We start from the raw sequence: 23,397 nt of genomic DNA, 5'->3' as shown, positions 1-23,397 counted from the left end.
AACAAAACAAAACAATCCTCAGTCATCCAATGAGGATTTCCATACATTCCCTTAGACTTTAAAATTCAGAAATTACATTGGTTAGCCTTTCCACTCTGACCTCTGGTCAAGAGGTCACCGTGTGGCTGTGTTTAAGTGCATCTGCTCAGCTGCTGATCACAGACTGAGGAGACCAACTGATCTACAAATCGCCTTGCATCCTAAACGGATACTCACTATGATTTGCAGATCTGTCAGTCTGCCGCCGCCGACTGCAAGGTAGTCGATCTCAAACATGACCTGTGTGCGGTGCTCCACGGGGGCCATCAGAGCAGCAGCAGGATGAAGAGGTAAAGCGGGAGCAGCAGGTTGTCTATCTGCGAGGTGTAGGCCTCCAGCATGGCTACCATGGTGATGGAGCCCACGATCCATGAGTAGGTGGAGTTCAGATTGATGGTGGGGTCGAATATGAGGAAGATAGCCACAGCGATGATCTGGGCAAATACCGACGTGGCTGTGCCCTCCACTGTCTTCTTGGTGCCCGGCCAGCGGATCTCGCCCATGCTGCTGCCGAACACCGACGCCACTGTGTCCCCCACACCCACCGCCAGCACCCCGGCGTAGGGCACCAGGCCCCCTGCCCCGGGCAGGATGCCTTTGGGGGCGCAGGGCCCCGGGAACAGCCAGATAGGCAGGGACATGCCCAGGAGGAGGTAGATGTGGGTGAGGATGAGAGGTCCAGAGTCACGCTCGTCCAGGAACAGGGTGAGTAACTGACGGAGGAGTTGACCCAGCGGGCGGATGCGGAAGTAGCGCACATACTCCAGGAGCAGGAAGGCCCCCAGGCAGCCCACGGACGCCACGTGTAGGAGCTGGCGGTCATACACCAGGCCTGGGACGAAGGTGGCTACTACAATGAGGTGGAAGTACTTTCTGACTACCGTAGAGGCCTGGTGCTTCTTGGAGCCTGACTGGCGCTGGTAGTTCTGGTGCAGCACAACCAGGGTGGCCAGTGTGGCCAACAGCACCCAGTACCCCAGCAGGCACAGACGCTTGTCGTTCAGAGTCACAAAGTCCAGCAGCCACATGATGGGGTGGCGGCGGATGAGGAGGGAGAGCCAGGGCATGAGGATCCCCAGGCCCAGCACAGCCGTCATCATGTGGAAGAAGAGTGACGACACCCAGGTCTCAGACTCCATGAAGCAGAAGAGCAGGGCGAAAAACACCCCTAGGAGAAGAGATCCTACCACCACCACGGGCAGGAAGTAGTGGACAGGCTCCCCTTTGACCTCAGCCATGTTGAGTGAGCGCTTTATGAGCTGGTTGACGATGAAGCTGATGCCCCCGACGATGAGGAGGGCCTCGCCGGGCGTGAAGCAGCGCGGTAGCAGGTAGAGCACGATCAGACTCAGGTAGACGAATATCAGCAGCACCTCCAGAACCTCAATCACCTCCGACACCGTTAGGGTCTGCTTCACTGTGTACAGGATGGCACTGCTCGCCACACCCGCAATCACGCATGTGTTGGTGGGCACGGGCCTTGTGATGCCCAGCGCGAGGAGCGACAGGAACAGTGCCAGCATCATGCCTGTCACTGTGACCACCATGGAGAAACGCTCAAAGTAGACGTTCCCCGAGGCGGCGCACTTCTCCCGCAGCGCCACACCCAGCAGGGGCATCACCATGACGGCTGGGACGATGCCGCTGTTGGCTGACAGGCGCCACTGAAAGACGGCGTTGCCATTACGGAGCAGGCGGTCCCACTTGTGCTGCACGTAGAAGGCCTGGATGACCAGGGCCACGCAGCACCAGGAGTGCTGGTTCCACACGGCCATGTGGACACACATCACCACAGAGAAGACCACTGCAGACTCCACTAGTACCGGGTTGGTCTGCATGGTTGCAATCGGGGGAGAAGACAGGGAGGGGGGGCGGTTCACGGCAGAGGACTCCAGCTCGAACACAAATCTCTTATTTAAAAAGGTCTGTCAATTCCTTTCTGCGGCACACATCATGGTTAGTTCTTATTTTAGTCCACAATCTTAGGCCTGTCCTGTATCTGTGAAGACAAAGTATCAAAATGGCTGAAGCAAAATACAGTGAAAAACAATTTAATGAGAATCAAAACGTTGAATATATTAGAAAAATTAAACCATTGTTTTCCCATTACACTCACACTTATTTCAAAAGATCCACACCCCATATCGACTGTTGAAATAGCACTGAACCTTGGCCCACTGACTAACGCCGCGTTCAGTCGCCAGTCGAATTAGGAAACTCGGAAATGTCCGACATGCTAACTGGTTAAACATCACACGTGTATAACTGGAAATTTTCTAGATTCGACTAGTATGTGAACGCGGCATAATGCCCATGACCGATTGCCACACTTAGCATTCACTCCCAAATGAACTGTCATGTAGCTAAAAGTGATCATGACTAATAATTGCTATGGATGAATTATTTACCAGAAATTGTACTAGACAGTAAAGTCTAGAGATGACAATACAAAAGGGCAAGTCTAGACAAGTAGAAATGCCTTAACTCCAACCTTTTTCTCATACAAGAGGTGGTGAGGGTTACAATTATTTATACGGTATCTTTAAAACGAACGATTTATGGTAACAAGCGTTAATTCATGATCATTCGAGATATCAAATAGCTTTTCGGCTTTATGCATTTGAAATGCTACATAACGTGGCCTTGCTACAGATCCCTCTCACTGTAGTGAGAAATGCTTGAATGCAATTTCAGCCGATGCAGCGACCCCGCATCCTAGTTAACGTTAGCAAAAAATAATCTGACAAATGTACTGAGTTGAGTTCTCGTTCAGATAACCGTTTAATGGTCGAATACCGGCTATTTAAAATGAATTGAAAGCATCACAAATAGACTTACCCGGTAAATACTGCACATATCAGGATAAATGAGTAAAGCGATATCTGATCTTTCGACTATTATATTCTGCCCAATCAGCTGGCGTTCCTCATACCCAGTAGGAGGTGGCCATATTGACAGCCATGTCACGTGGTACATGAAACCTTTATTTATGGTGCACGATGTGCGATATTTTCTTATTATATATTTAATTTCATGGGAATGGTAAATGTTTGGTATTTATATACATTTAAAATCATAACTATAACCATAACATCTACAGGTCACGTGATGGGGTCCATGTCGCAGACAAGTTACGTCACGTTGCAGGGAGAAGATGGCGGACTCGGAGATGTATGTGAGGTAACTAAATGAAATACAATTTATGTATACTTTGACCATTATAGCTTTCGAATTCATGAGTAAAGTTTAACATATGCTTTAATTTAGAAATTGTACTTAAATTTGTACAGCAATGTGAAAGCTTCCTTTGGAGGGAACTAGTTGCTAGTAGTAGCAAGTTGCTAGCTCCTTAACATGCTTGCTAAATACATTTGAATGGCATGATAGCGCGGTCTGTTACACAGTTCCAAACGCATGACGACAGCAGCATGCATCAACGAGACGTGAACTAGCAAGCTTAGTTAGCGTACAACTGGCATTTGTCTGGGAATACACTTTCAGACATGTATTCGTCATAAAAACATTTACCTGATAATTTAGCTAGCTAGCTAACTAACTAAACATAACGTTAATGCTGAATATGCGTATTAAACTGGTACAGCTAATTAGCTACCTAGTCAGCTTGAGGGAGTTGACAGCTGGTTCACAATAACAAACATCATAGCACACTTGTTATTAGTTAGCTTTGTTCTAACTGTGGCCACTCACTGCACTTTTATGAAGTTACGTTTTAATAGCTATATGTCTAACTTAAACCATATTTGCCGTTATGCCACTAAAGCCATAACTCTGATTTGAACAGTTAACTATGAGTTTAACCACCTGAAAAATACTATCTAGGGAACTATGGAATTGTTTTGCTTTGGCAGGAGCAGCCGAGAGTTATGGACTATCTTACTGGGGAGATCTGCATTGAGGGAACCGGTAGGTAGCCTTTATTTCCTCACCTATCATATATTTTATATTTAAAAAAAGTCTGACAATGTCTGCCACTGTGCTTTTTTCCCTTCAATATTACATCCATCCTTGATGGATGAAGGCTCAAATAGAGGAAGAACTAGATCGAAATTGGGAACGATTACTTCAAGGGCTGTGTTACTACAAAACACCCAGGTATGCTGTGCAATCTAACTATTTAAATGATCCAATACGAAATAGTTAAGCTTGTCGGGGCGGCAGGGTAGCCTAGTGGTTAGAGTGTTGGGCTAGTAACCGAAAGGTTGCAAGTTCAAATCCCCAAGCTGACAAGGTACAAATCTGTCGTTCTGACCCTGAACAGGCAGTTAACCTACTGTTCCTAGTCCGTCATTGAAAATAAGAATTTGTTCTTAACTGACTTGCCTATTTAAATAAAGGTAAAATAAATAAAAATTGTCGATAGACCAAATTATGTTTGACATTTTTTCCTTGTTTTAGTTCATCAGCGGCCGAAAAACTGAAAGCGGACAAAGATGTGGCCCAACCATTGAAGGATTTTGGTCTGAGGATCAGTAAACTGTTGGTAAGGAATGCTGAAATTATCTGACGGGATAGTGAATGAAGTCAGATATACTGATACTGTATAGTGTAATGATGCATTTCAAAAACAGGTATTATTTTGGCATTTTTCTAATGTTGTTGCCTTACACCCTGGAATTAAAATTCATTTTTGGGGGGTTTGTATCGTTTGATTTACACATGTTTACCACTTTGAAGATGCAAATTATTTTCTGTGCAACAAAACAATAATTAAGACAAAAACAGAACTTGAGCATGCATAACTATTCACCCCCCCAAAGTCAATACTTTGTAGAGCCACCTTTTACAGCTGCAAATCTCCTGGGGTATGTCTCGATATGCTTGGCACATCTAGCCACTGGGATGTTTGCCCATTCTTCAATGCAAAACTGCTCCAGCTCCTTCAAGTTGGATGGGTTCCGCTAGTGTACAGCAATCTTTAAGTCATACCACATTCTCAATTGGATTGAGGTCTGGGCTTTGACTAGGCCATTCCAAGACATTTAAATGTTTCCTCTTAAACCACTTGAGTGTTGCTTTAGCAGTATGCTCAGAGTCATTGTCGTGCTGTAAGGTGAACCTCCGTTCCAGTCTCAAATCTCGTGAAGACTGAAACGGGTTTCCCTCAAGAATCTCACTGTATTTAGCGCCATCCATCATTCCTTCAATTCTGACTAGTTTCCCAGTCCCTGATGGAAAAACATACCCACAGCATGATGCTGCCACCACCATGCTTCACTGTGGGGATGGTGTTCTCAGGGTGATGAGGTGTTGGGTTTGCGCCAGACAGTGTTTTCATTGATGGCCAAAAAGCTCAATTTGTCTCATCTGACCAGAGTACCTTCTTCCATATGTTTGGGGAGTCTCCCACATGCCTTTTGGCAAACACCAAATGTGTTTTCTTATTTTTTCTGGCCACTCTTCCTTGAAGCCCAGCTCTGTGGAGTGTACGGCTTAAAGTGGTCCTATGGACAGATACTCCATTAGCCGCTGTGGAACTTTGCAGCTCCTTCAGGGTTATCTTTGGTCTCTTTGTTGCCTCTGATTAATGTCGTCCTTGCCTGGTCTTTGAGTTTGTGGGCAGCCCTCTCTTGGCAGGTTTGTGGTGCCATATTCTTTCAATTTTTTAACAAAGGATTTAATGGGATCTTCAAAGTTTCTGATATTTTTTTATAACCCAACCTTGATCTGTACTTCTCCACAACTTTGTCCCTGACCTGTTTGGAGACCTCCTTGGTCTTCATAGTGGTATTGCAGACTCTGGGGCCTTTCAGAACTGGTGTGTGTATATACTGAGATCATGTGACACTTAGATTGCACACAGGAGGACTTTATTTAACTAATTATGTGTCTTCTGAAGGCAATTGGTTGCACCAGATCTTATTTAGGGGCTTCATAGCAAAGAGGGCGAATACATATGCACGCACCACTTTAACTTAATAAAAATAAAATTGAAACAAGTACATTTTTACACTTCACCAATTTGGACTATTCTGTCTTTCTGTCTATGTCTATTACATGAAATCCAAATAAAAATCTATTTCAATTACAGGTTCTAATGCAACAAAATAGGAAAAATGCCACAGGGGGTGAATACTTTTGCAAGGCACTGTATGTAGTGTGATGATGCATGGAGACACAACACCAATTAACTTGAATACAGTATATGAACAGGGTATGATTAACAGTTGTAATTCCTTTCCTTTGTGGAATTTATTAACACGCTTCTTTTTTTCCAGGGTCTGGATCAACAGCAGAGTGTACAGATTTTACAATGTTACCTTCAAGAAGATTACAGAGGGACCCGCAACACACTGAAGGTAGTCTCGCTACCTCGCTCTCTCTTGCTCTGTGTGTAGTGATACTAGATTCAGAAAAAATATCAGATAACTGACAATATTTACTACTAAATATTGTCAGTCTAGACATGTTTGTTTATTTATTTTTTACCTTTATTTAACTAGGCAAGTCAGTTAAGAACAAATTCTTATTTTCATTGATGGCCTAGGAACACTGCCTTATTCAGGGGCAGAACGACAGATTTTTACCTTGTCAGCTATGGGATTCGACCTTGCAACCTTTCGGTTACTAGTCCAATGCTGCCCCATGAACCTTGACTAGAGAACCTGCCCCATGAACCTTGACTAGAGATATCTTATCTGCCCCCTCGTAGGATGTTCTGCAGGATGAGAGACCGAGCCAAGCCCTACTTCTGAAGGTTAGTACAAGCTCCCAAAAGCTACCTAAGTTTGCTGGAATTCTATTTCACCAGCTCATAAAGCATAATCAGGTCAATTGATAGGCTTATACACTGATTCTTTGAGTGTGTGTCTGTGTGTTCAGATCGCTGACTATTACTATGAGGAGCGTGTGTGTCATCTGCGATGCGTCCTCCTCCTGCTGACGTACTTTCAGGATGAGAGACACCCTTACAGGGTAAGGAGCTCCCTTCTGTCTGCTAGGACTTACACTGTGGTCCAATGTTACACTAGACCCATCTGTATGTATGTGTAAGCTCATTTGCTGGTAAGCTCATTTGATGCTAATACAGTACAGGCCAATGTTCCTGATTGGCTATTTGTAGTAGCTATGATCTTTTACAGTATATCTAACACATTGTAACCTGTGTTTACATTTATTGATACCAATTATGGGAAATAACAGTGAAGCATACAATGGTACAGGTTACAAATAGTACAGTTTAGACATGGAAGTGTGTAAACATTTTAAAAAAGGTATGACAACTTTGAATCAATTGTTGTTTTTTTGCTTTGGGTGCAGGTGGAGTACTCCAACTGTGTGAACAAGCTGGAGAAGGACCTGGTCAATAACTACCAGAAGCAGTTTGAGACCCTGTTCAAAGCTGAATCCCCGACATGGGAGACGCATGGCAACCTCATGGTTAGAACTACATTCTTTACTACCCTATTCCAAGTTAGACATTGAGTTTAGGATTTGATTGACTCCTCAGTGCTTGAAGTAAATATGGGTATCTCAAACTCTCCATAAGTTCTTATCGTAATGTTTTCAACATTATCTTGTGGAAATGTTTTCCACCATCAGTACCAATCAAAAGTTTGGACACCTACTGATTCCAGGGTTTTTCTTTGTTTTTACTATTTTCTACATTGTAGAATAATAGTGAAGACAATCAAAACAACGAAATAACATGTGGAATCATGTAGTAACCAAAAAAGTGTTAAACAAATCCAAATATATTTTATATTTGAGATTCTTCAAAGTAGGCACCCTTTGCCTTGATTACAGCTTTGCACACTCTTGGCATTCTCTCAACCAGCAGCACCTGGAATGCTTTTCCAACAGTCTTGAAGGAGTTTCTACATATGCTGAGCACTTGTTGGCAGCTTTTCCTTCGCTCTGCGGTTTAACTCATCTCAAACCATCTCAATTGGTTTGAGGTCAGGTGATTCTGGAGGCCAGGTCATCTGATGCAGCACTGTATCACTCAGCTTCTTGGTCAAATAGCCCTTACACAGCCTGGAGGTGTGTTGGGTCATTGTCCTGTTGAAAAACAAATGATTGTCCTATTAAGCGCAAACCAGATGGGATGGTGTATCGCTGCAGAATGCTGAGGTAGCCATGCTGGTTAAGTGTACCTTTTTGAATTCTTATTAAATAACCGACAGTGTCACCTCCAACGCACCATCACAGCTCCTCCATGCTTCATGGAGATCATCCGTTCACCTGCTCTGCGTCTCACATAGGCACGGCGGTTTGAACCAAAAATCTCAAATTTGGAGTCATCAGACCAAAGGACAGATTTCCACCGGTTTAATGTCTATTGCTCGTGTTTCTTGGCCCAAGCAAGTCTGTTCTTCTTATTGGTGTCCTTTAGTAGTGGTTTCTTTGCAGCAATTCAACCATGAAGGCCTGCTTTACGCGGTCTCCTGAACAGTTGATGTTGATGGGTCTGTTACTTGAATTCTGAAGCATTTATTTGGGCTGCAATCTGAGGTGCAGTTAACTCTAATGAACTTATCTCCTGCAGCAGAGGTAACTCTGGGTCTTCCTTTCCTGTGGCGGTCATCATGAGTGCGAGTTTCATCATAGCCCTTGATGGTTTTTGCGACTGCACTTGAAGAAATTTTCAAGTTATTGAAGTTATCCAGGTATACTTTAAGACATGAAGTTCAGTGATGTCGGACTGTCGTTTCTCTTTGCTTATTTTAGCTGTTCTTGCCATAATATGGACTATATATTTTACACCTACCTTGTCACAACACAACTCATTAAGAAGGAAAGAAATTCCACAAATTAACCTTTAACAAGGCACACCTGTTAATTGAAATGCATTCCAGGTGACTACCTCATGAAGCTGGTTGAGAGAATGCCAAACCTCTGCCATTTGTTTAACCCTTGTTTGGTTACTATATGATTCCATATGTGTTATTTCATAGTTTTGATGTTTTCACTATTATTCTACAATGTAGAAAATAGTAAAATTAAAGAAAAACCCTGGAATCAGTCGGTGTGTCCAAACTTTTGATTGGTGTTGTATTTAAACCAGGTGCTGTGACTTTAATCCAGGAAATCAAAGGTTTTTATCAGTTATATATTGTATCTTATTTCTATTATGTGCATCTTTCTTAATCAATCATGTTTCTCTCTGGTCAGACGGAGAGGCAGGTGTCCCGCTGGTTCCTGCAGTGTCTGAGGGAGCAGTCCCTGCTGCTGGAGATCCTGTTCCTGTACTATGCCTACTTTGAGATGGGTCCCGGAGACCTGCTCAGCTTCACCAAGATGTTCAAGGAGCAGGGCTTCGGCCTTCGCCAGACCAACAGACACCTGGTAGACAAGAGCATGGATGCCCTGGTTGATCGCATCGGGTCAGTCACAGCACTAATACACTGGAGTGGATGGAAATATTCATATAGCTAGCTACTTCTTGTTGGCCTCTATATTGATCTGGGGTTAGGGACATGGCCTACATTTTAGAAGATTGCAAGCTACATTTGTTTCCTTTAGCAATTCATTTGTAAACAGAATGGCAGAGCATTAGCGAATACACTGTACTGGATGTAAATCTACATAGCCAGCTAGCTACTTCCTAATGGCATCTTTATTGGTCAGACAGATTTAAGTAGGTTACATTTTCAGGATAATTGCTACATTTGTTGCTTTGGCTTGGGCAAGGGATTCAGCTTAATTAAAGAACAATAATATTTTCTTAAGATATTCCCTCTTGTTAATGTATCTCTCCTTCTGTCTTGCAGGTACTTCAGCTGTCTGATCCTGGTGGAAGGCATGGACATAGACTTCCTCCACAAGTGTGCCCTAGAGGACCGCACGGAGCAGCACCAGTTCTCCAACACCCCTGCCATCAGCAAGGTAAACACTGAACACCTTTACATGTACTGTTGGAATTGACGTGTATACACCAGTTTTGTTATCAGAATGAGCTAGTTCAGATTGAAATGTTCTGGAAGTAGTAGTTTTGACGATCAGTTCGATGGGGGAATACTTTGCAATTGATCAATAAGTGACTCTCATTATTGTCAACTTTGTCACCCACCAGGAGATGGACCAGATGCTGCTGACGTTTGGTGACATCCCTCACCACGGGCCAGTGCTGCTGGCCTGGGTCCTGCTGAGACACACCCTGAGCCCAGATGAGTCCAGCCCTGTCATCAGACGCATCGGGAACACCTCCCTACAACTGGGGGTGTTTCAGTACCTCACCACCATGCTGCAGGGTCTGGGAGGCACTGGGAATAATGTAAGAACACACACATGATAATAAAAATACACACACAACAAAACGCTCACCTAGCACAGGACAGCACACACAGACACATTTTACATACGCATACAGCACAACACGCACAACCTGCAAGAATTATTCACACAATGTTTCAGAAATATTCTGCTTTCATTTTTTTGTATTTATTGAACATTTATTTAACTAGGTTAAGTCAGTTAAGAAAAAAATATTATTTTCAATGATGGCCTAGGAACAGTTGGTTTAACTGCCTTGTTCAGAGGCAAAATAACGGATTTTTACCTTCTCAGCTCGGGGATTCAATCCAGCAACCTTTCGGTTACTGGCCCAATGCTCTAACCACACCTGCCGTTATGTTTCCTCCTCCCACAGTGCACAGCCAGTACAGCCAGGATGTGTATCTACGGCCTCCTCTCCTTTGTCATTACCTCCTTTGAAGAGGAGACGCTGGGCAGCCAACAGGTACCAGGCCTTGCTATCGCACATTGAGGCTCAGACAAGTAACGATAATGTTGAGTTGTAGCACAGCCTGTTCAGTGATATCACAGATTCATGACTTAAGAATTCTGCATAGTTTCACATTCCTAATGATACTGATAAATAATATCACAGATTAATGATTGAATGGTCCCCCCCCCCCATAGCATCTAATAAATGCAGCGTGTGAAGTCCTCTCTGCGCCCAGTCTGGCTGAGCTCTTCTGGGAAACGGTGAGGAGAAATTAATTAAACCGATTCTGCTTCGTGACGGATGTGAAATCACTCCAAGAATATGTCTCTAGCTAAATTTCCTAATAATGACTTTTTGAATGCTTTTCCCAGAAGCCCACTATGGGATTGGGAATGATCCTGGATAGCGCAATGGGAATGTTCCCACACAAGACTGGTATGCTGTTGCAGCTCCTTACTGCGCTCCTGTCAGATAAGTCCACTGCAAAGAAGGTATTGATTACACAAACCGTTCTGCTGGTCTGTGGTTACACTTGATTAATGTGTCTGTGGTTACACTTGATTCATGTGTCTGTGTGTTAGGTGTACATTTTCCTGGACAAGATGTCGTTCTACACCGAGGTCTACAAAACAAAGCCCAATGACGTCATCTCTAGAGACGACGAGACACTGTGGAGGAGACAAGCACCAAAACTCCTCTACCCTCTCGGTGTGTTTAGGCTGCTTGTTAGAATAAAAAAAAATTAAAAAAAATAAATATAAATATTTTTGTGATGTTATAGTCTTTAAGTAATTGTCTTTCATTACATTTCTTCAAATATTTATGATTGAGATCTCTCCCTCTGTCCGTCAGGCCTGGGCCAGACTAACCTGCGGATGCCTCAGGGTGTGCTCGGTCAGGTGGCTGTGGGGGAGCAGGGCTACGTGGTGCGCTGGGACTACTCCTACAGTGCCTGGATCCTGTTCACCTGTGAGATAGAGATGCTGCTCCACGTTGTCTCTACTGCAGGTAACTAGATAAATACAGGCACATTTACAGACCCACACATATACTTACACAGGTCAAGTCATACTATATACCCAAATGCAACCTCAAACATACAGTACACACACACTCAAATAATTTCTCTATCAGCAGAGATCCTTCAATACAAGAGTTTTTGTTTCAGTGTATGTGAATATGTGTGTGTGATTCTCTCCCTGGTCCAGATGTGATCTTGCACTGTGAGCGTGTGAAGCCCATCCTGGACCTGGTCCATAAGATGATCAGCACAGACTGGACCGTGTCTGACTGTCTGCTGCCCCTCACCTCACGCATCTACATGTTACTGCAGAGGTGAGATGCAACACACACATCTCTTTATCACTCTGTCATGGACAGTAATCATATATTTCACATGGAATAATGATAAGCTTGTTTGGGCTCCCTTCAAAGTTGATTTGTAAGTATTTTGTATTTGTTGGTACTTTGTATTCATGGATTATTTGAGAATATTGTGTTGTCTTTGAGTTAGGTTGACGTCAGTCATCAACCCTCCAGTGGATGTGATAGCGTCCTGTGCGAACTGCCTCATCGTCCTGGCTGCTAGGATGCCTGGCAAGGTGGGTTACAGATGGTCTGGTAGAGCAGGTTTTCCCAAACGCAGTCCTGAGGCTACCCCTGGGTGCACATTTTGGTTTTTGCCCTAGAACGACACAGCTGATTTTAAATAATCAAAGCTTGATGGCGAGTTGGTTATTTGAGTCCGTTGTGTAGGGGGGCCCAGGACCGAGTTTGGGAAACCCTGCTCTACGCGGCTCTGAGGGGCCTCATAGCCTCCAACAGACTTAAAGGACATGTGCAGTCAAAAACATGATTTCCTGTGTGTTTTATATATATTTCCACACTGAGGTTGGAGTAATACTGTGAAAATTGCCTTTTTTATTGTAAGATCTGTTTGAAAAGACCACCTGAAATGTCATCCTGTTTTGGTGGGATGGAGTTTTGGCCTGCCTGGTGATATCACTAGGTGGTACATTTTGTTAATAGACCAATAGGAAAGAGTTCCAAACCTCTCTGCCAATAAAAGCTGTTTTCAGTTATCCCCTCCTAACCACTCCCAGATAATAAAATACAATTATTGCTTGAGAAAGTGCTCTTTGATAAGAAGCTATTTTTGATCATTTAATTGAAAACAATCACAGGTATTTAATTGTTAACAAGAAATTATTTGATATTGAGATAAAAATTGACCTTTACCATTCCTTAATGTGTGTATTGTTATGCCCCCTCTACTTTCTGAGTAGGTTTGGTCCAGCTTGCACCACACTGGTTTTCTGCCCTTCGCCTCCTCCCCTCTGACCAATATGGCACAGTCCATCAGGTAGGTTGTGTCACACCATATCATATTCACAGGGGGGGGGAAGTCTTTGAGGGGTCTTGTTTGGTCATAGTTAATATTATGTATTTGTATATATCCAGTGCTGAGGGGATGAAGGCGGGTAACTACGGCAACTTGCTGGTCCTGATTGAGCAGCCCAGAGGGGAGTACGCTGTGACCATCGCCTTCCTGCGCCTCGTCACCACCCTGGTCAAGGTATCTCGCTCTCTCTATTCTATTAACAGTCTAGTAATGGCTCATCAACCCCCCAAAAAATAGCTTACATCTATCCCATCTCAATGTCTTTCTTTTATATGGGGCATTATATAGCCGTTTCAAGTAAATCTGTTTTTAAAGGGGGAAAATAAAATAAGCGTACAGACAAGACAAAAACAGACAATACATTATCATAACACTTCTCCACTCCTCAATCTCCACAAAGGTCTTGTGTTTAGGGGCTTGGAGTTTATTTGGCATTGAGCGGCTGGCTGACTATCAGTAGTTGTAATGACTGTGTGTCCTTCCTGCCCTCAGGGCCAGCTGGGCAGCACCCAGGACAAGGGCCTCATCCCCTGTGTGCTGCTGGTGCTGAAGGAGATGCTGCCCACCTACCACAAGTGGCGCTACAACACCCATGGAGTCAGAGAGAGGATTGGTGAGTACCTTCACAAGTCTATGGTGGTCAACTACATCAGTGATATCCCTTTTAGAATATGTGCAATGTTTGTCTGAAATTGGACTCTGTTCTCGTTTTATAGTGCACTACTTTTGACCAGGGCCCACAGTTGAGGGTGGCCTTAGCCCTATTGAAAGGGCTGGCTGTAAAACTACTGTCAGACTGAAAAACATTCTGAATCCTCTAGGTTGTCTGATCCTGGAGTTGGTCCATGCCATCCTGAACCTCAGTCCAGAGGGAGAGGCTAGTGGCAGGTAGGGCTGCTGTGCATATCAAAACAACATTCCTTATTCTACCTAAACAGACATTACATCACTAAGAAACTAAATGCTTCTTGTCCGTCTGAATTGCTGGTTATTGAATTTGGGACTGAGTAAAACGCACATCTGAATAGTGCGTTGCAGACTGACAGGACTCTGTAGACCCAGATGGAGCCTAACCCCATAGTATTACTATCAAACAGAAAAGGATTGGTGTCATATTTTAACCTTTCTCTATCTCTCCCCCAGCACGCCAACCCTCCAGTCTCTGTGTATCTACAGTCTGGCTAACACCGAGGCTGGCCAGGCGGTGGTTAATATCATGGGGGTGGGAGTGGACACCATAGACGTGGTCCTGGCTGCTCAGCCCAGCAGGTAACGTGTCACTCTACACCATGGCGTGTCTACAGCTGACCACTCTGCTACAGTGGTCTTTGTATCATAGTGTCTCAGGAGGGGGAGACCGGTTCAGAACATTGCATGTAGATAGAAAAGCAGTGGATATAGAGTTGCCACAGCTTTCTTTTTTTTTAAGAGTGGGGCAGTCCCACTCAAGTATTTTTTTATTGGAGAGGACAGAAGTACAGAGGAAAGATGGAGCGTTTTCTGAAATGCAGTGGGACGGATTGAAATCCATGCTGCAGCGGTAATTTGTGCTTCAGAGGCAGCAGCTTAGACCGTTTGACTACCCTAGACCACTTACAATGAATTCTGTTTATATAACTGAATAAGTACGTTGGCCCCATTGTATGTTCTATTGTTTGTGAATTGGAAACTGATTTCCATGTTAATTTAAACTTGTCTGTGTCTCCCTCTAGTGGTGGCTCGGAGGGCCCAGGTCAGATCCTTATCCAGACGGTCAAGCTGGCCTTCTCCGTCACCAACAACGTGATCCGCCTCAAGCCACCGTCGAGCGCCGTTTCGCCCCTGGAGCAGGCGCTGACGCAGCACGGTGGCCACGGCAGCAACCTAATTGCCGTGCTTGCCAAGTACATCTACCACAAACACGACCCGGCCCTACCGCGCCTCGCCATCCAGCTGCTCAAGAGGCTCGCCACGGTAACTCAACACACATTGCACATATGATGATCAGAGCGATCAACTAAGGTAGTGAAAATCCCAACGTAGTTCGAGCAGCATCATAAGTTACACTTGCCACATTCTCTGTTGGGTAGTGTTTGGAGGTTAGCGAGCAAAAACATGAATCAATCAAATGTATTGAGTCTTTTTTTACATCACCAGTTGTTACAGGGCTTAAAAGTAGAGAGCAAGAGAACGCAGTGAGACACTGTTGAGGTAGATGTTCCCATTTCTGTTGACAAGACTACAGTACTACAGTTTCTCAAGATCTAGTGTAATATTTACGTAACCTTCTGGTTTCCAGGTGGCTCCCATGTCGGTGTACGCCTGCCTGGGCGGTGACGCGGCTGCCATCAGGGATGCCTTTCTGACTCGGCTACAGAGCAGGACGGAGGACATGAGGATCAAGGTGATGATCCTGGAGTTCCTCACCGTGGCCGTGGAGACCCAGCCGGGCCTCATCGAGCTCTTCCTCAACCTGGAGGTCAAGGATGGCGCAGAGGGGTCAAAGGTAAGAGCTGGGCGAAGCAGGCAGTCTAAGCGTAGGACAGGAACATATTAGGACTTAGACTTGTGTGTTGATGTTTAATACGTATAGTTAAGTTTTATTTGAGTTTCTGAATCTTTATACCAGACTCAGTTCAGTAATTTAATAGACAAGTCTTTCTTCTTTTCTCTCTCTCCCTCCCAGGAGTTTCTGCTGGGTGAGTGGAGCTGTCTGCAGGTTGTGTTGGACCTGATTGACTCCAGGCAGCAGGGGAAGTATTGGTGTCCCCCCCTGCTGCACCGCGCCGCCCTGGCCTTCCTCCACGCCCTGTGGCAGGACCGACGGGATAGCGCAATCTCTGTCCTACGCACCAAGTGAGTGAGCTGACGCTGCCTGGGCACACTAACACAGCCAGAGATACACGGTTGAACATGCATGCACAAACACACCAACATGAGAGATTATGCCATAACATTGTTTTTGTTGTGTGTTTCAAGTGATTTAAATAAAGGTGAAATAAAATAAAATAAAAAATGTCATGTAACACCTCATGGCACAACGTCTCTCCCCCTTGTTACCTACTTTTGGTGTGCATGTATTGACATGTATGTGTAACTGACAGATGCACACACATTACATGTTTTTGTTTTTATATGTATGTAAATTATGTCTCATGTCCTTTTACATTATCTGTCAGACCCCAGTAAGTGGCGCCATCGGTGTTGGCTGATGGGCATCTTAATAAATGTATGTATTAAATCTATGACGTTTCCTCCCACAGAGAGAGGTTTTGGGAAAACCTGACCACGCCTTTGTTTGGAACCCTTCCCGCCCCCTCAGACATCACTGAGCCTTGTGTTCTGGAGACCTGTGCCTTCGTCATGAAAATCATCGGCCTTGAGATCTACTATGTAGTCAGGTAACTAGGCTACATGTTTCTATAGCTACATACAGCAATGCAAGCCAGTATATTTGGTGGATTGAGTTGTTACTGGTATCAAGGGCTTTATCTACCGAACTGCATATGATTCTGCATTATGTATTATTCTGTGTGTAAATCCGGGACACTCCATTTAATTGTTATGTATTAATTTGTGGATGTCCATCATCCATTTTGCATGACATGTTACAAATTACAATTCGTACACTGTGCTACGAATTTGCTAAACTTACAATTTGTTGCTAATGTAAGCTAGCTGGCTAACGTTAGGGCTTTATTTTTATTTAACTATTTATTTAAGTAGGAAAGTCAGTTAAGAACAAATTCTTATTTACAATGACTGCCAACACCGGCCAAACCCGGACGACGCTGGGCCAATTGTGCGCCGCCCTATGGGACTCCCAATAACGGCCGGTTGTGATACAGCCAGGATTCGAACCAGGGTGTCGGTAGTGACGCCTCTAGCACTGAGATGCAGTGCCTTAGACATCTGCGCCACTCGGAAGCCAACTGGATATATTGGGTTAATGTTTGGCGTTAAGTTAAAGGGTTAGGGGAAGGGTTAGCCAACATGCTAAGTAGTTGCAAAGTAGCTAAAAAGTATTTGAAACGTTGTTAATTAGCTAAAATGCTGACGTTGTCCTTGATGAGATTCTGGGATACAACCTTTTGGGATGCTAGACATTCGCGTTATTTACCACCCCGACCAACCACTCTCCTTTCGGTTTTGTCTTATGTAACCATGACAAACGTAACATATCATACTAATTTGAGTGTCCCGGATTTCCATTTATTATGTTATGTCTAGTCTGAGACCAGGCTGGTGCGAAATTCTAAACAAATACCTGTGACAATAAATGAATAAAATATACATTGAGATATGAGATTGACTTGAGTTGAAATGTTTTAAATGTAATGGATAGATCAGACACGATTCCCTATTCTACCTGACAGACATTCATATCTGTTCCACACAGTATACTTCTATCTGAATGGCCCTCTCTTTTCCCCAGTGGCTCTCTGGAGCGCTCTCTGAAGGATGCACTGCAGAAGTTCTCCAGCGGGCGGCGCTACGAGTACTGGTCCCAGTATGTTAAGTCCCTGGTGGTCCACGTGGCAGAGACGGAGGAGGAAGAGGGCGTGCACTCGTTCTCCGAGACCCAGATGGTCATCTCAGCCTGGCGGATGCTGCTCATCCTCTCCACCAGTCATGTATGTCACACACCACTCCATTCACCACTGTGGAGTTTTTAAAAATTCACTGGAATTCTGTCAAACATGGCATAGGAATTCCATGATGAATACATGCATAAGCGATAAACAATACCCCATAAATATATGGGAGGTAAAAAGAAAGATACTATGCCGATCAGTGTGGTTGGTTGGTTCATTGATGTGTTCTGATGGTTGCAGTCGGATGTGATGCAGTTAAAGGAGGACTCTGCCAGACTTAAGCTCTTCATGGACGTGCTGGATGGGACCAAAGCTGCTGTGAGTTAGTCACCATGACAACTGCTCTCATCTCTCATCTCTGTTGTCTTCTCACTCATTAGCTATCACTTCCCCCCTCTCTCTCTCTAGTTGCTGGTGCCCATGTCTGTGCCCTGTCTACGTCTGGGATCCATGATGGCTACTCTTCTGCTGATCCTGCTTAAACAGTGGAGAAGGTTTGCGTGTGTGCCCACATGTGTGAATTGATGTACATTGTGTCCACACATGTTGAAATATCAGGATAATGAAAATCATCTCAAAGCTGTTCTAATTCAGTGAGGTAGTACATTGGTTGTTAATAATCAATCTCTTTCTGCACGTCTTAGCACTAACAACTGTTGTCTGTCCTCCTGTCCTGTTTACCCCTGCAGTGTGGTGGCCACGGCCCCTGACGTACTGGCCCCCCTTTCTCTGATCCTGGAGAGTGTCCTGCAGGGCGACCAGCAGCTGATGGAGAGTACCAAGGCCAAGGTGTTCTCTGCCCTCATCTCTGCACTTCAGATACAGGGACTCAACGGTGAGGGGGACTAATCGCTGTGTATGCAACTCAATATTAGGAAGGTGTTCTTACTGTTTTGTACACTCATTGTACATGATTTGTCGAGTACTCTTAACAGTATTGCTCATTACATTGATCAGGTGGGGAGATCTCCCAACTGCCCCAGCTGCTGCTCTGTGTGTGTGAGACGGTGCAGGACGAGGCGCTGGCACTGATTGACAGCACTCGTCACGCGGCTCAGGTGAGGGACATCCCGGATGACAAAGACAGCATGGAGACTGACGCCGTCCGCAGCTTCCAGAAGGACCAGAGAGACGGGGTGAGTCACACAGCGCCGGCAATTTAGAATGAGATTAACTTTATTATTCACGTAATGTGGACATTTCTCTTCAGCTTAACCGCATAAAAACAGACCTTAAGCAACACTAGAATAATTGTACTCTTCTAAACACACACAGTGCATAACTGTTGCTCCAAGTGTTTTGAAAAAGGGCACATCCAACCAAATAGTAAGCTGCAATGAATTACCTCTGCATGTGCTGAATAAATTCTAATCTTTGATCATGGTCAGGGCAGGTCAGCATGTCTGTTGTGGATCATCTCTAGCTTTGGTTTATGTAAAGCAAGAGTGGAATCAGAAGTTTTGATTTAAAGAGATTTGCATGATTTCTTGGTAATTCATTGAGTGATGAGGCGATTCATATTCACACCCCTCTTTCGCTCTCCCTCTTCTTTTCTCTGTCTCAGGTGTGTGTGCTGGCCTTACACCTGGCCAAGGAGCTGTGTCGTGCCGACGAGGACGGGGAACACTGGGTTCTAGTGATGAGGAAGATTCCTGCTCTCCACTCTATTCTCAGCGCTCTAGAACTCAGCCTGCGCTCCAAACAGAACCTCTACTTTACCGAGGCTGCCCTGCACCTGCTGCTCACGCTAGCCCGCACACCACAGGTCCACACACACACTACTACATTGCCAAATAATTTACTAAGACAGATATATTAGACATGATTTCTAATGCAAAAACCAAAATAACTAAATGCTTTATCAACCACATTAGTAATAAAGGATATTTCATCCCTCCTGTCCTCCAGGGTGCAGCAGCAGTAGCCGGGGCCGGCGTCATCCAGAGTATCTGTCTCCCTCTGCTCAGTGTCTACGAAGTGCCCTCTAACGGAGCCTCACAGGTAACACACAAGCACAACATTGTACGCCCCAAAGGGCACCCTATTCCCTGAAAAGTACACTACGTTTGACCAGGGCTTATATGTCTGGTCGAGAATAGGGTGCCATTTGGAACACATGCTAAACCGATCATTAATTGACACTGCATTGAAGAATTGTTGTAGTGTTATTTTAACGTTAGGCGCTTGTGCTCTCTGTGGTATTATAACGTTAGTTTCTCTTCCTGATCTCCCTGGTCAGGGTTTCTCCCGTAAGTCCCAGGATGCTCCCTGCTGGCCGGGGGTGTACCGCCTCTCTATGTCCCTCATGGAGATCTTGCTCAAGACGCTGCGCTACAACTTCATCAACGAGGCCCTCGACTTTGTCGGAGTGCACCAGGAACGCATACTGCAGGTGTGTGTGTGTTCCTGTCTGTGAATTGTCATCTGTGTGTACACCATCTCTCTTCTTTTCTGTATATGGATCCTAAAGCCTCTTTCTTTGTTTCTGTCAGTGCCTGAATGCGGTGCGGACGGTCCAGAGTCTGGTGTGTCTGGATGAGGCTGACCACACAGTGGGCTTCCTGCTGCAGCTGTCCAGCTTCTGTAAGGAGTGGCAGTTCCATCTGCCCCATCTGCTCCGAGATGTACAGGTCAGTCAGCACTGAGCATCACCAAATTTACACTTCAACTCTAATAATGAATGAAATGCCCTGTTTGTGATTGTTTTATTTTTCCCCAAAGTATATATTTTTGGCTTACAACAATAAAAACTTGGGTTTTTACTTTTTGTCAACCTGCAGATCAATCTGTGTTACCTGTGCCAGACGTGCACCTACCTCCTCCACAGCAGGAACATGCTTCATCACTACCTCCAGGTCAGACAGACATTACCATGTTGTTACTGGGATTATGAAGTCAAATTTGTTATACCAGGTTGAATTAATGTCTAGAGAACTCTCCTTATTTCCATTTATTTTACCGGACGTCTTGTCCCCCAGGCTAAGAATGGGGAGGCGCTGCCCTCCGGCCCCCGTGCCCAGAGAGATCCTCAGACGCCCTCCAAAGCTGCAGCCGAAGGAGGGGGCGGGGAGAGGGAGGAGGCGGAGCAGAAGGCCCTGCTGGCAGTGCAATGCAGCCTGCTGAAGATCCTCAGTAAGACTCTGGCCACGCTGCAGCACTTCACCCCTGACTGCTGTCAGATAATACTGGACCAGGTGAGAATAACACTGTCTCTAAAAACTCTATCTGCACTGTTTGAACCGTGACTCCTATCATACCCACGACTCCATTAGCTCAATCTTCTAACAACTTACCAAACACTCACATCCTGCACCATCAGCTTCTACATAAAGAATGTGTTTGAACTGCCTTTTAAAGTTGAAACGTGTTAGCATATGTTCACTGACTGAGATTGTCACACACAGTGTATGGACCTGGCAGAGTACAGGACCTTGTTTGTGCTGAGCTTCACCACCTCGGCCTTTGACGCTGACGTGGCGCCCTCTTTTGGAACCCTACTGGCAACCATCAACGTGGCCCTAAGCATGCTGGGAGAGGTGGTTCCCCGACAATAATTTCAAATCCATTCAGTTCGATCCAAGTCAAACTATGATGTCATTGAAATTATTTTATTTCTTGCAAATTAGGAAATATAAATTGTACTGTACATTTGACTTTCTGTGTTCTGTCCGTATTTAGGTAGAGAAGAAGGAGCCAGCCTCTCTGAGTGTAGCCTCCCTGGCCTCGTCAGAGGAAACCCAAGCCCTCAAGTAAGGAGACAGAGAGAAAGTTGTTCGCACTGGTGGTAATATTGGTCATTTCTAACTGGTATGTGTGACTATCCTTCCAGGTCTCTGCTGATGTTCACCATGGAGAACTGTTTCTACGTGCTCATCTCCCAGGCCGTCCGCTGTCTGAAGGACCCCAGCATCGCCCCCAGAGACAAACAGAGACTCAAACAGGAGCTTGGCTCTGAACTGGTAAGTGACTCATTCAAACTCAAAGCATCATTAAAGTACCACCAGACTAGTTCTTTGCCATTCCAGTCCCATATGTTCTCATCAGCTCAGTGTCTTGTTTCTAGTAGCCTGCAATTCATATAACATTTAAAAAAAAAAAAGCTATTTTAATATATTATGTGATGCCTGTCTCCCCTCCAGAGCACCCTCCTCTCCAGCCTGTCCCGTCACTTCCGCCGTGGCGCCCCCTCGTCCCCGGCCAGCAGCCTGCTGCCATCTCCCCAGCCCCCAGGCGCTAAGGCCAGCCACGAGGGTCAGGAGCCTTTCATCCAGCTGGTGCAGGCCTTCGTACGCCACATACAGAGGTAGATCCACCACGTGGAGTGTACGACTAGGGCCAGGAGGTTTTCCTGTTAAGAAGTTATGGGCCTGAAAAACTCTTGTCACACATGGCTATCGTATTCTCTTCTGAATTATACTTTTCACGGTGCAACAGTGTCGGTTCATTCTTTTCAGTTGAAGTGATATTTGTCAAGCCAGTCACCTTTCAAATCTGCTGTACAAAGTCCTGACGTGCCAGATTCTAACAATCGGGCTTTGGGTGTTCAGAAAATGTCCCATACACATGGGTCATATCTCCAATTTGTCATGCTTATAGCCTACTAGACCTCAGTGGGAATGTCAAAACAGAGGATACAGCTGCTTACAAGGGCTAGCTAAAAGAAAGTCCATTGAGACTAGACATTTACCTCTAAAAGAATCAGTAGTAACAGATCTTGGTGCTATTGAACATCTGTCTTGTTGACAGTGTCCAGTCTTTCCACCGGCCTAGTTTTATAGGCCATTTCTGACAACAGACCTTTTGGTATCAAAAAATCAAACCCATATCAAATTGTGACGCCACATTTAATCAATTTATACATTTGTAATGAGCTGCCTAGTTACTTTATCTGCTGTTTTCTATATCATTTTGACTTTTCTAACGCTTGGACAGGGATTTTTTCTCCTTTTAAAAATGTTGCTTGGATTTTCTGACTTATTTGTGCATCACGTACTGCTACATTAAAACAGGTTTGCTAATAAAATACCTAGTAGAACATGACATTTTGATTGTGTATTCATGTATAGTTAATGTGTTGACTTGTTTATCATGTTTTGAGGACATTACATTGAGACATTACACTCCGAAGCCCAGGACAATATACAAACAAGAACCCACAATTGACAGGGAAAGACATCCATTGTATAAAAAGGATATTACAATCTTAAGAAATTACATTTACAAGAGGGATAGAATGTTACATTTCCTTTTACAACTTTTGTACCGAACATAGGCAAGTGTGCAAGTACAGTCCTATTTGCATAGCTCAGGGTAAGGTTACTCAACAAGCAGACAGTATTAGAGCAGGGGAGGGGCCTGAAGGCAGTGTCCCTGACAGTTGGGGTACATCTCAATAGTGAGAAGTAAAGTGCCTACCTCTCCTTGTCCCTTTTCCTTAATTTGAACAGATTAGGGGAAAACCAGTAATGCTTTTGCTAAACTGTATAACACATCAGTGCAGACAAAGGAAGGTGACGAGAGGCAGGCACCGCAGACTTATTGGATCGGCAGCTCTAGTAGCTGCAGTGGGATGAGGAGTCACTGTTCCTCTCCTCTGGGGATTCAGTGTATCTGCTGGCAGGGCTGAGGACACTCACTCCCTTGGAGGATCCTGAAGGACCGATGGTCACTGACCATTGACCGGGACCTCCTGTAGA

At 44.8% G+C, this 23,397-nt stretch overlaps 3 protein-coding genes across 4 annotated transcripts in view; 1 reads left to right on the top strand and 2 right to left on the bottom strand.

Moving 5' to 3' along the window:
- Nucleotides 1-82: 82 nt before the first annotated feature.
- On the bottom strand, nucleotides 83-2,931 carry LOC139408409 (dolichol kinase). Its single transcript, XM_071152258.1, has 2 exons — nucleotides 2,878-2,931; nucleotides 83-2,038 (listed from the first exon to the last, which is right to left on the bottom strand). Exon 2 carries the CDS (start codon nucleotides 1,875-1,877, stop codon nucleotides 306-308), a length of 1,572 nt encoding a protein of 523 aa, XP_071008359.1. The 5' UTR covers nucleotides 1,878-2,038; nucleotides 2,878-2,931; the 3' UTR covers nucleotides 83-305.
- LOC139408408 (nucleoporin 188) lies at nucleotides 1,817-22,741 on the top strand. Its single transcript, XM_071152257.1, has 43 exons — nucleotides 1,817-1,865; nucleotides 3,140-3,219; nucleotides 3,909-3,963; nucleotides 4,079-4,152; nucleotides 4,456-4,540; nucleotides 6,276-6,356; nucleotides 6,710-6,754; nucleotides 6,880-6,972; nucleotides 7,318-7,437; nucleotides 9,172-9,383; nucleotides 9,771-9,885; nucleotides 10,073-10,273; nucleotides 10,649-10,738; nucleotides 10,921-10,986; nucleotides 11,098-11,217; nucleotides 11,308-11,434; nucleotides 11,579-11,734; nucleotides 11,935-12,061; nucleotides 12,240-12,327; nucleotides 13,012-13,088; nucleotides 13,187-13,301; nucleotides 13,620-13,740; nucleotides 13,949-14,015; nucleotides 14,271-14,396; nucleotides 14,840-15,080; nucleotides 15,406-15,612; nucleotides 15,793-15,962; nucleotides 16,370-16,507; nucleotides 17,542-17,740; nucleotides 17,942-18,019; nucleotides 18,110-18,195; nucleotides 18,391-18,536; nucleotides 18,659-18,837; nucleotides 19,266-19,466; nucleotides 19,610-19,702; nucleotides 19,941-20,093; nucleotides 20,194-20,331; nucleotides 20,482-20,556; nucleotides 20,680-20,895; nucleotides 21,106-21,237; nucleotides 21,380-21,450; nucleotides 21,531-21,660; nucleotides 21,841-22,741. Exons 2-43 carry the CDS (start codon nucleotides 3,194-3,196, stop codon nucleotides 22,006-22,008), a joined length of 5,208 nt encoding a protein of 1,735 aa, XP_071008358.1. The 5' UTR covers nucleotides 1,817-1,865; nucleotides 3,140-3,193; the 3' UTR covers nucleotides 22,009-22,741.
- Nucleotides 22,527-23,397, bottom strand: part of LOC139408407 (CDK5 regulatory subunit associated protein 2) — a 79,080-nt gene continuing 78,209 nt past the window's right edge. For both annotated transcript variants that reach the window (XM_071152255.1, XM_071152256.1), the window contains one exon: nucleotides 22,527-23,390. In XM_071152255.1, the coding sequence (XP_071008356.1) occupies nucleotides 23,254-23,390 (137 nt within the window). In that variant the 3' untranslated portion in view covers nucleotides 22,527-23,253. The remainder of the gene's footprint in view (nucleotides 23,391-23,397) is intronic.

Source organism: Oncorhynchus clarkii, chromosome 5 (genome assembly GCF_045791955.1).
Source record: "Oncorhynchus clarkii lewisi isolate Uvic-CL-2024 chromosome 5, UVic_Ocla_1.0, whole genome shotgun sequence".
NCBI lineage: Eukaryota > Metazoa > Chordata > Actinopteri > Salmoniformes > Salmonidae > Oncorhynchus > Oncorhynchus clarkii.
The sequence above is the reverse complement of the archived record's forward strand: the minus strand, read 5'-3'. Positions and strand labels throughout refer to the sequence as shown.

Coding starts and splice junctions, on each gene's coding strand:
- LOC139408409 (XM_071152258.1), bottom strand. CDS start 1,877: ATGCAGACCAACCCGGTACTAGTGGAGTCTGCAGTGGTCTTCTCTGTG.
- LOC139408408 (XM_071152257.1), top strand. CDS start 3,194: ATGGCGGACTCGGAGATGTATGTGAG. Junction 4,541..6,275: donor TGAGGATCAGTAAACTGTTG/GTAAGGAATGCT, acceptor CTTTTTTTCCAG/GGTCTGGATCAACAGCAGAG. Junction 14,016..14,270: donor GAGGGAGAGGCTAGTGGCAG/GTAGGGCTGCTG, acceptor TCTCTCCCCCAG/CACGCCAACCCTCCAGTCTC.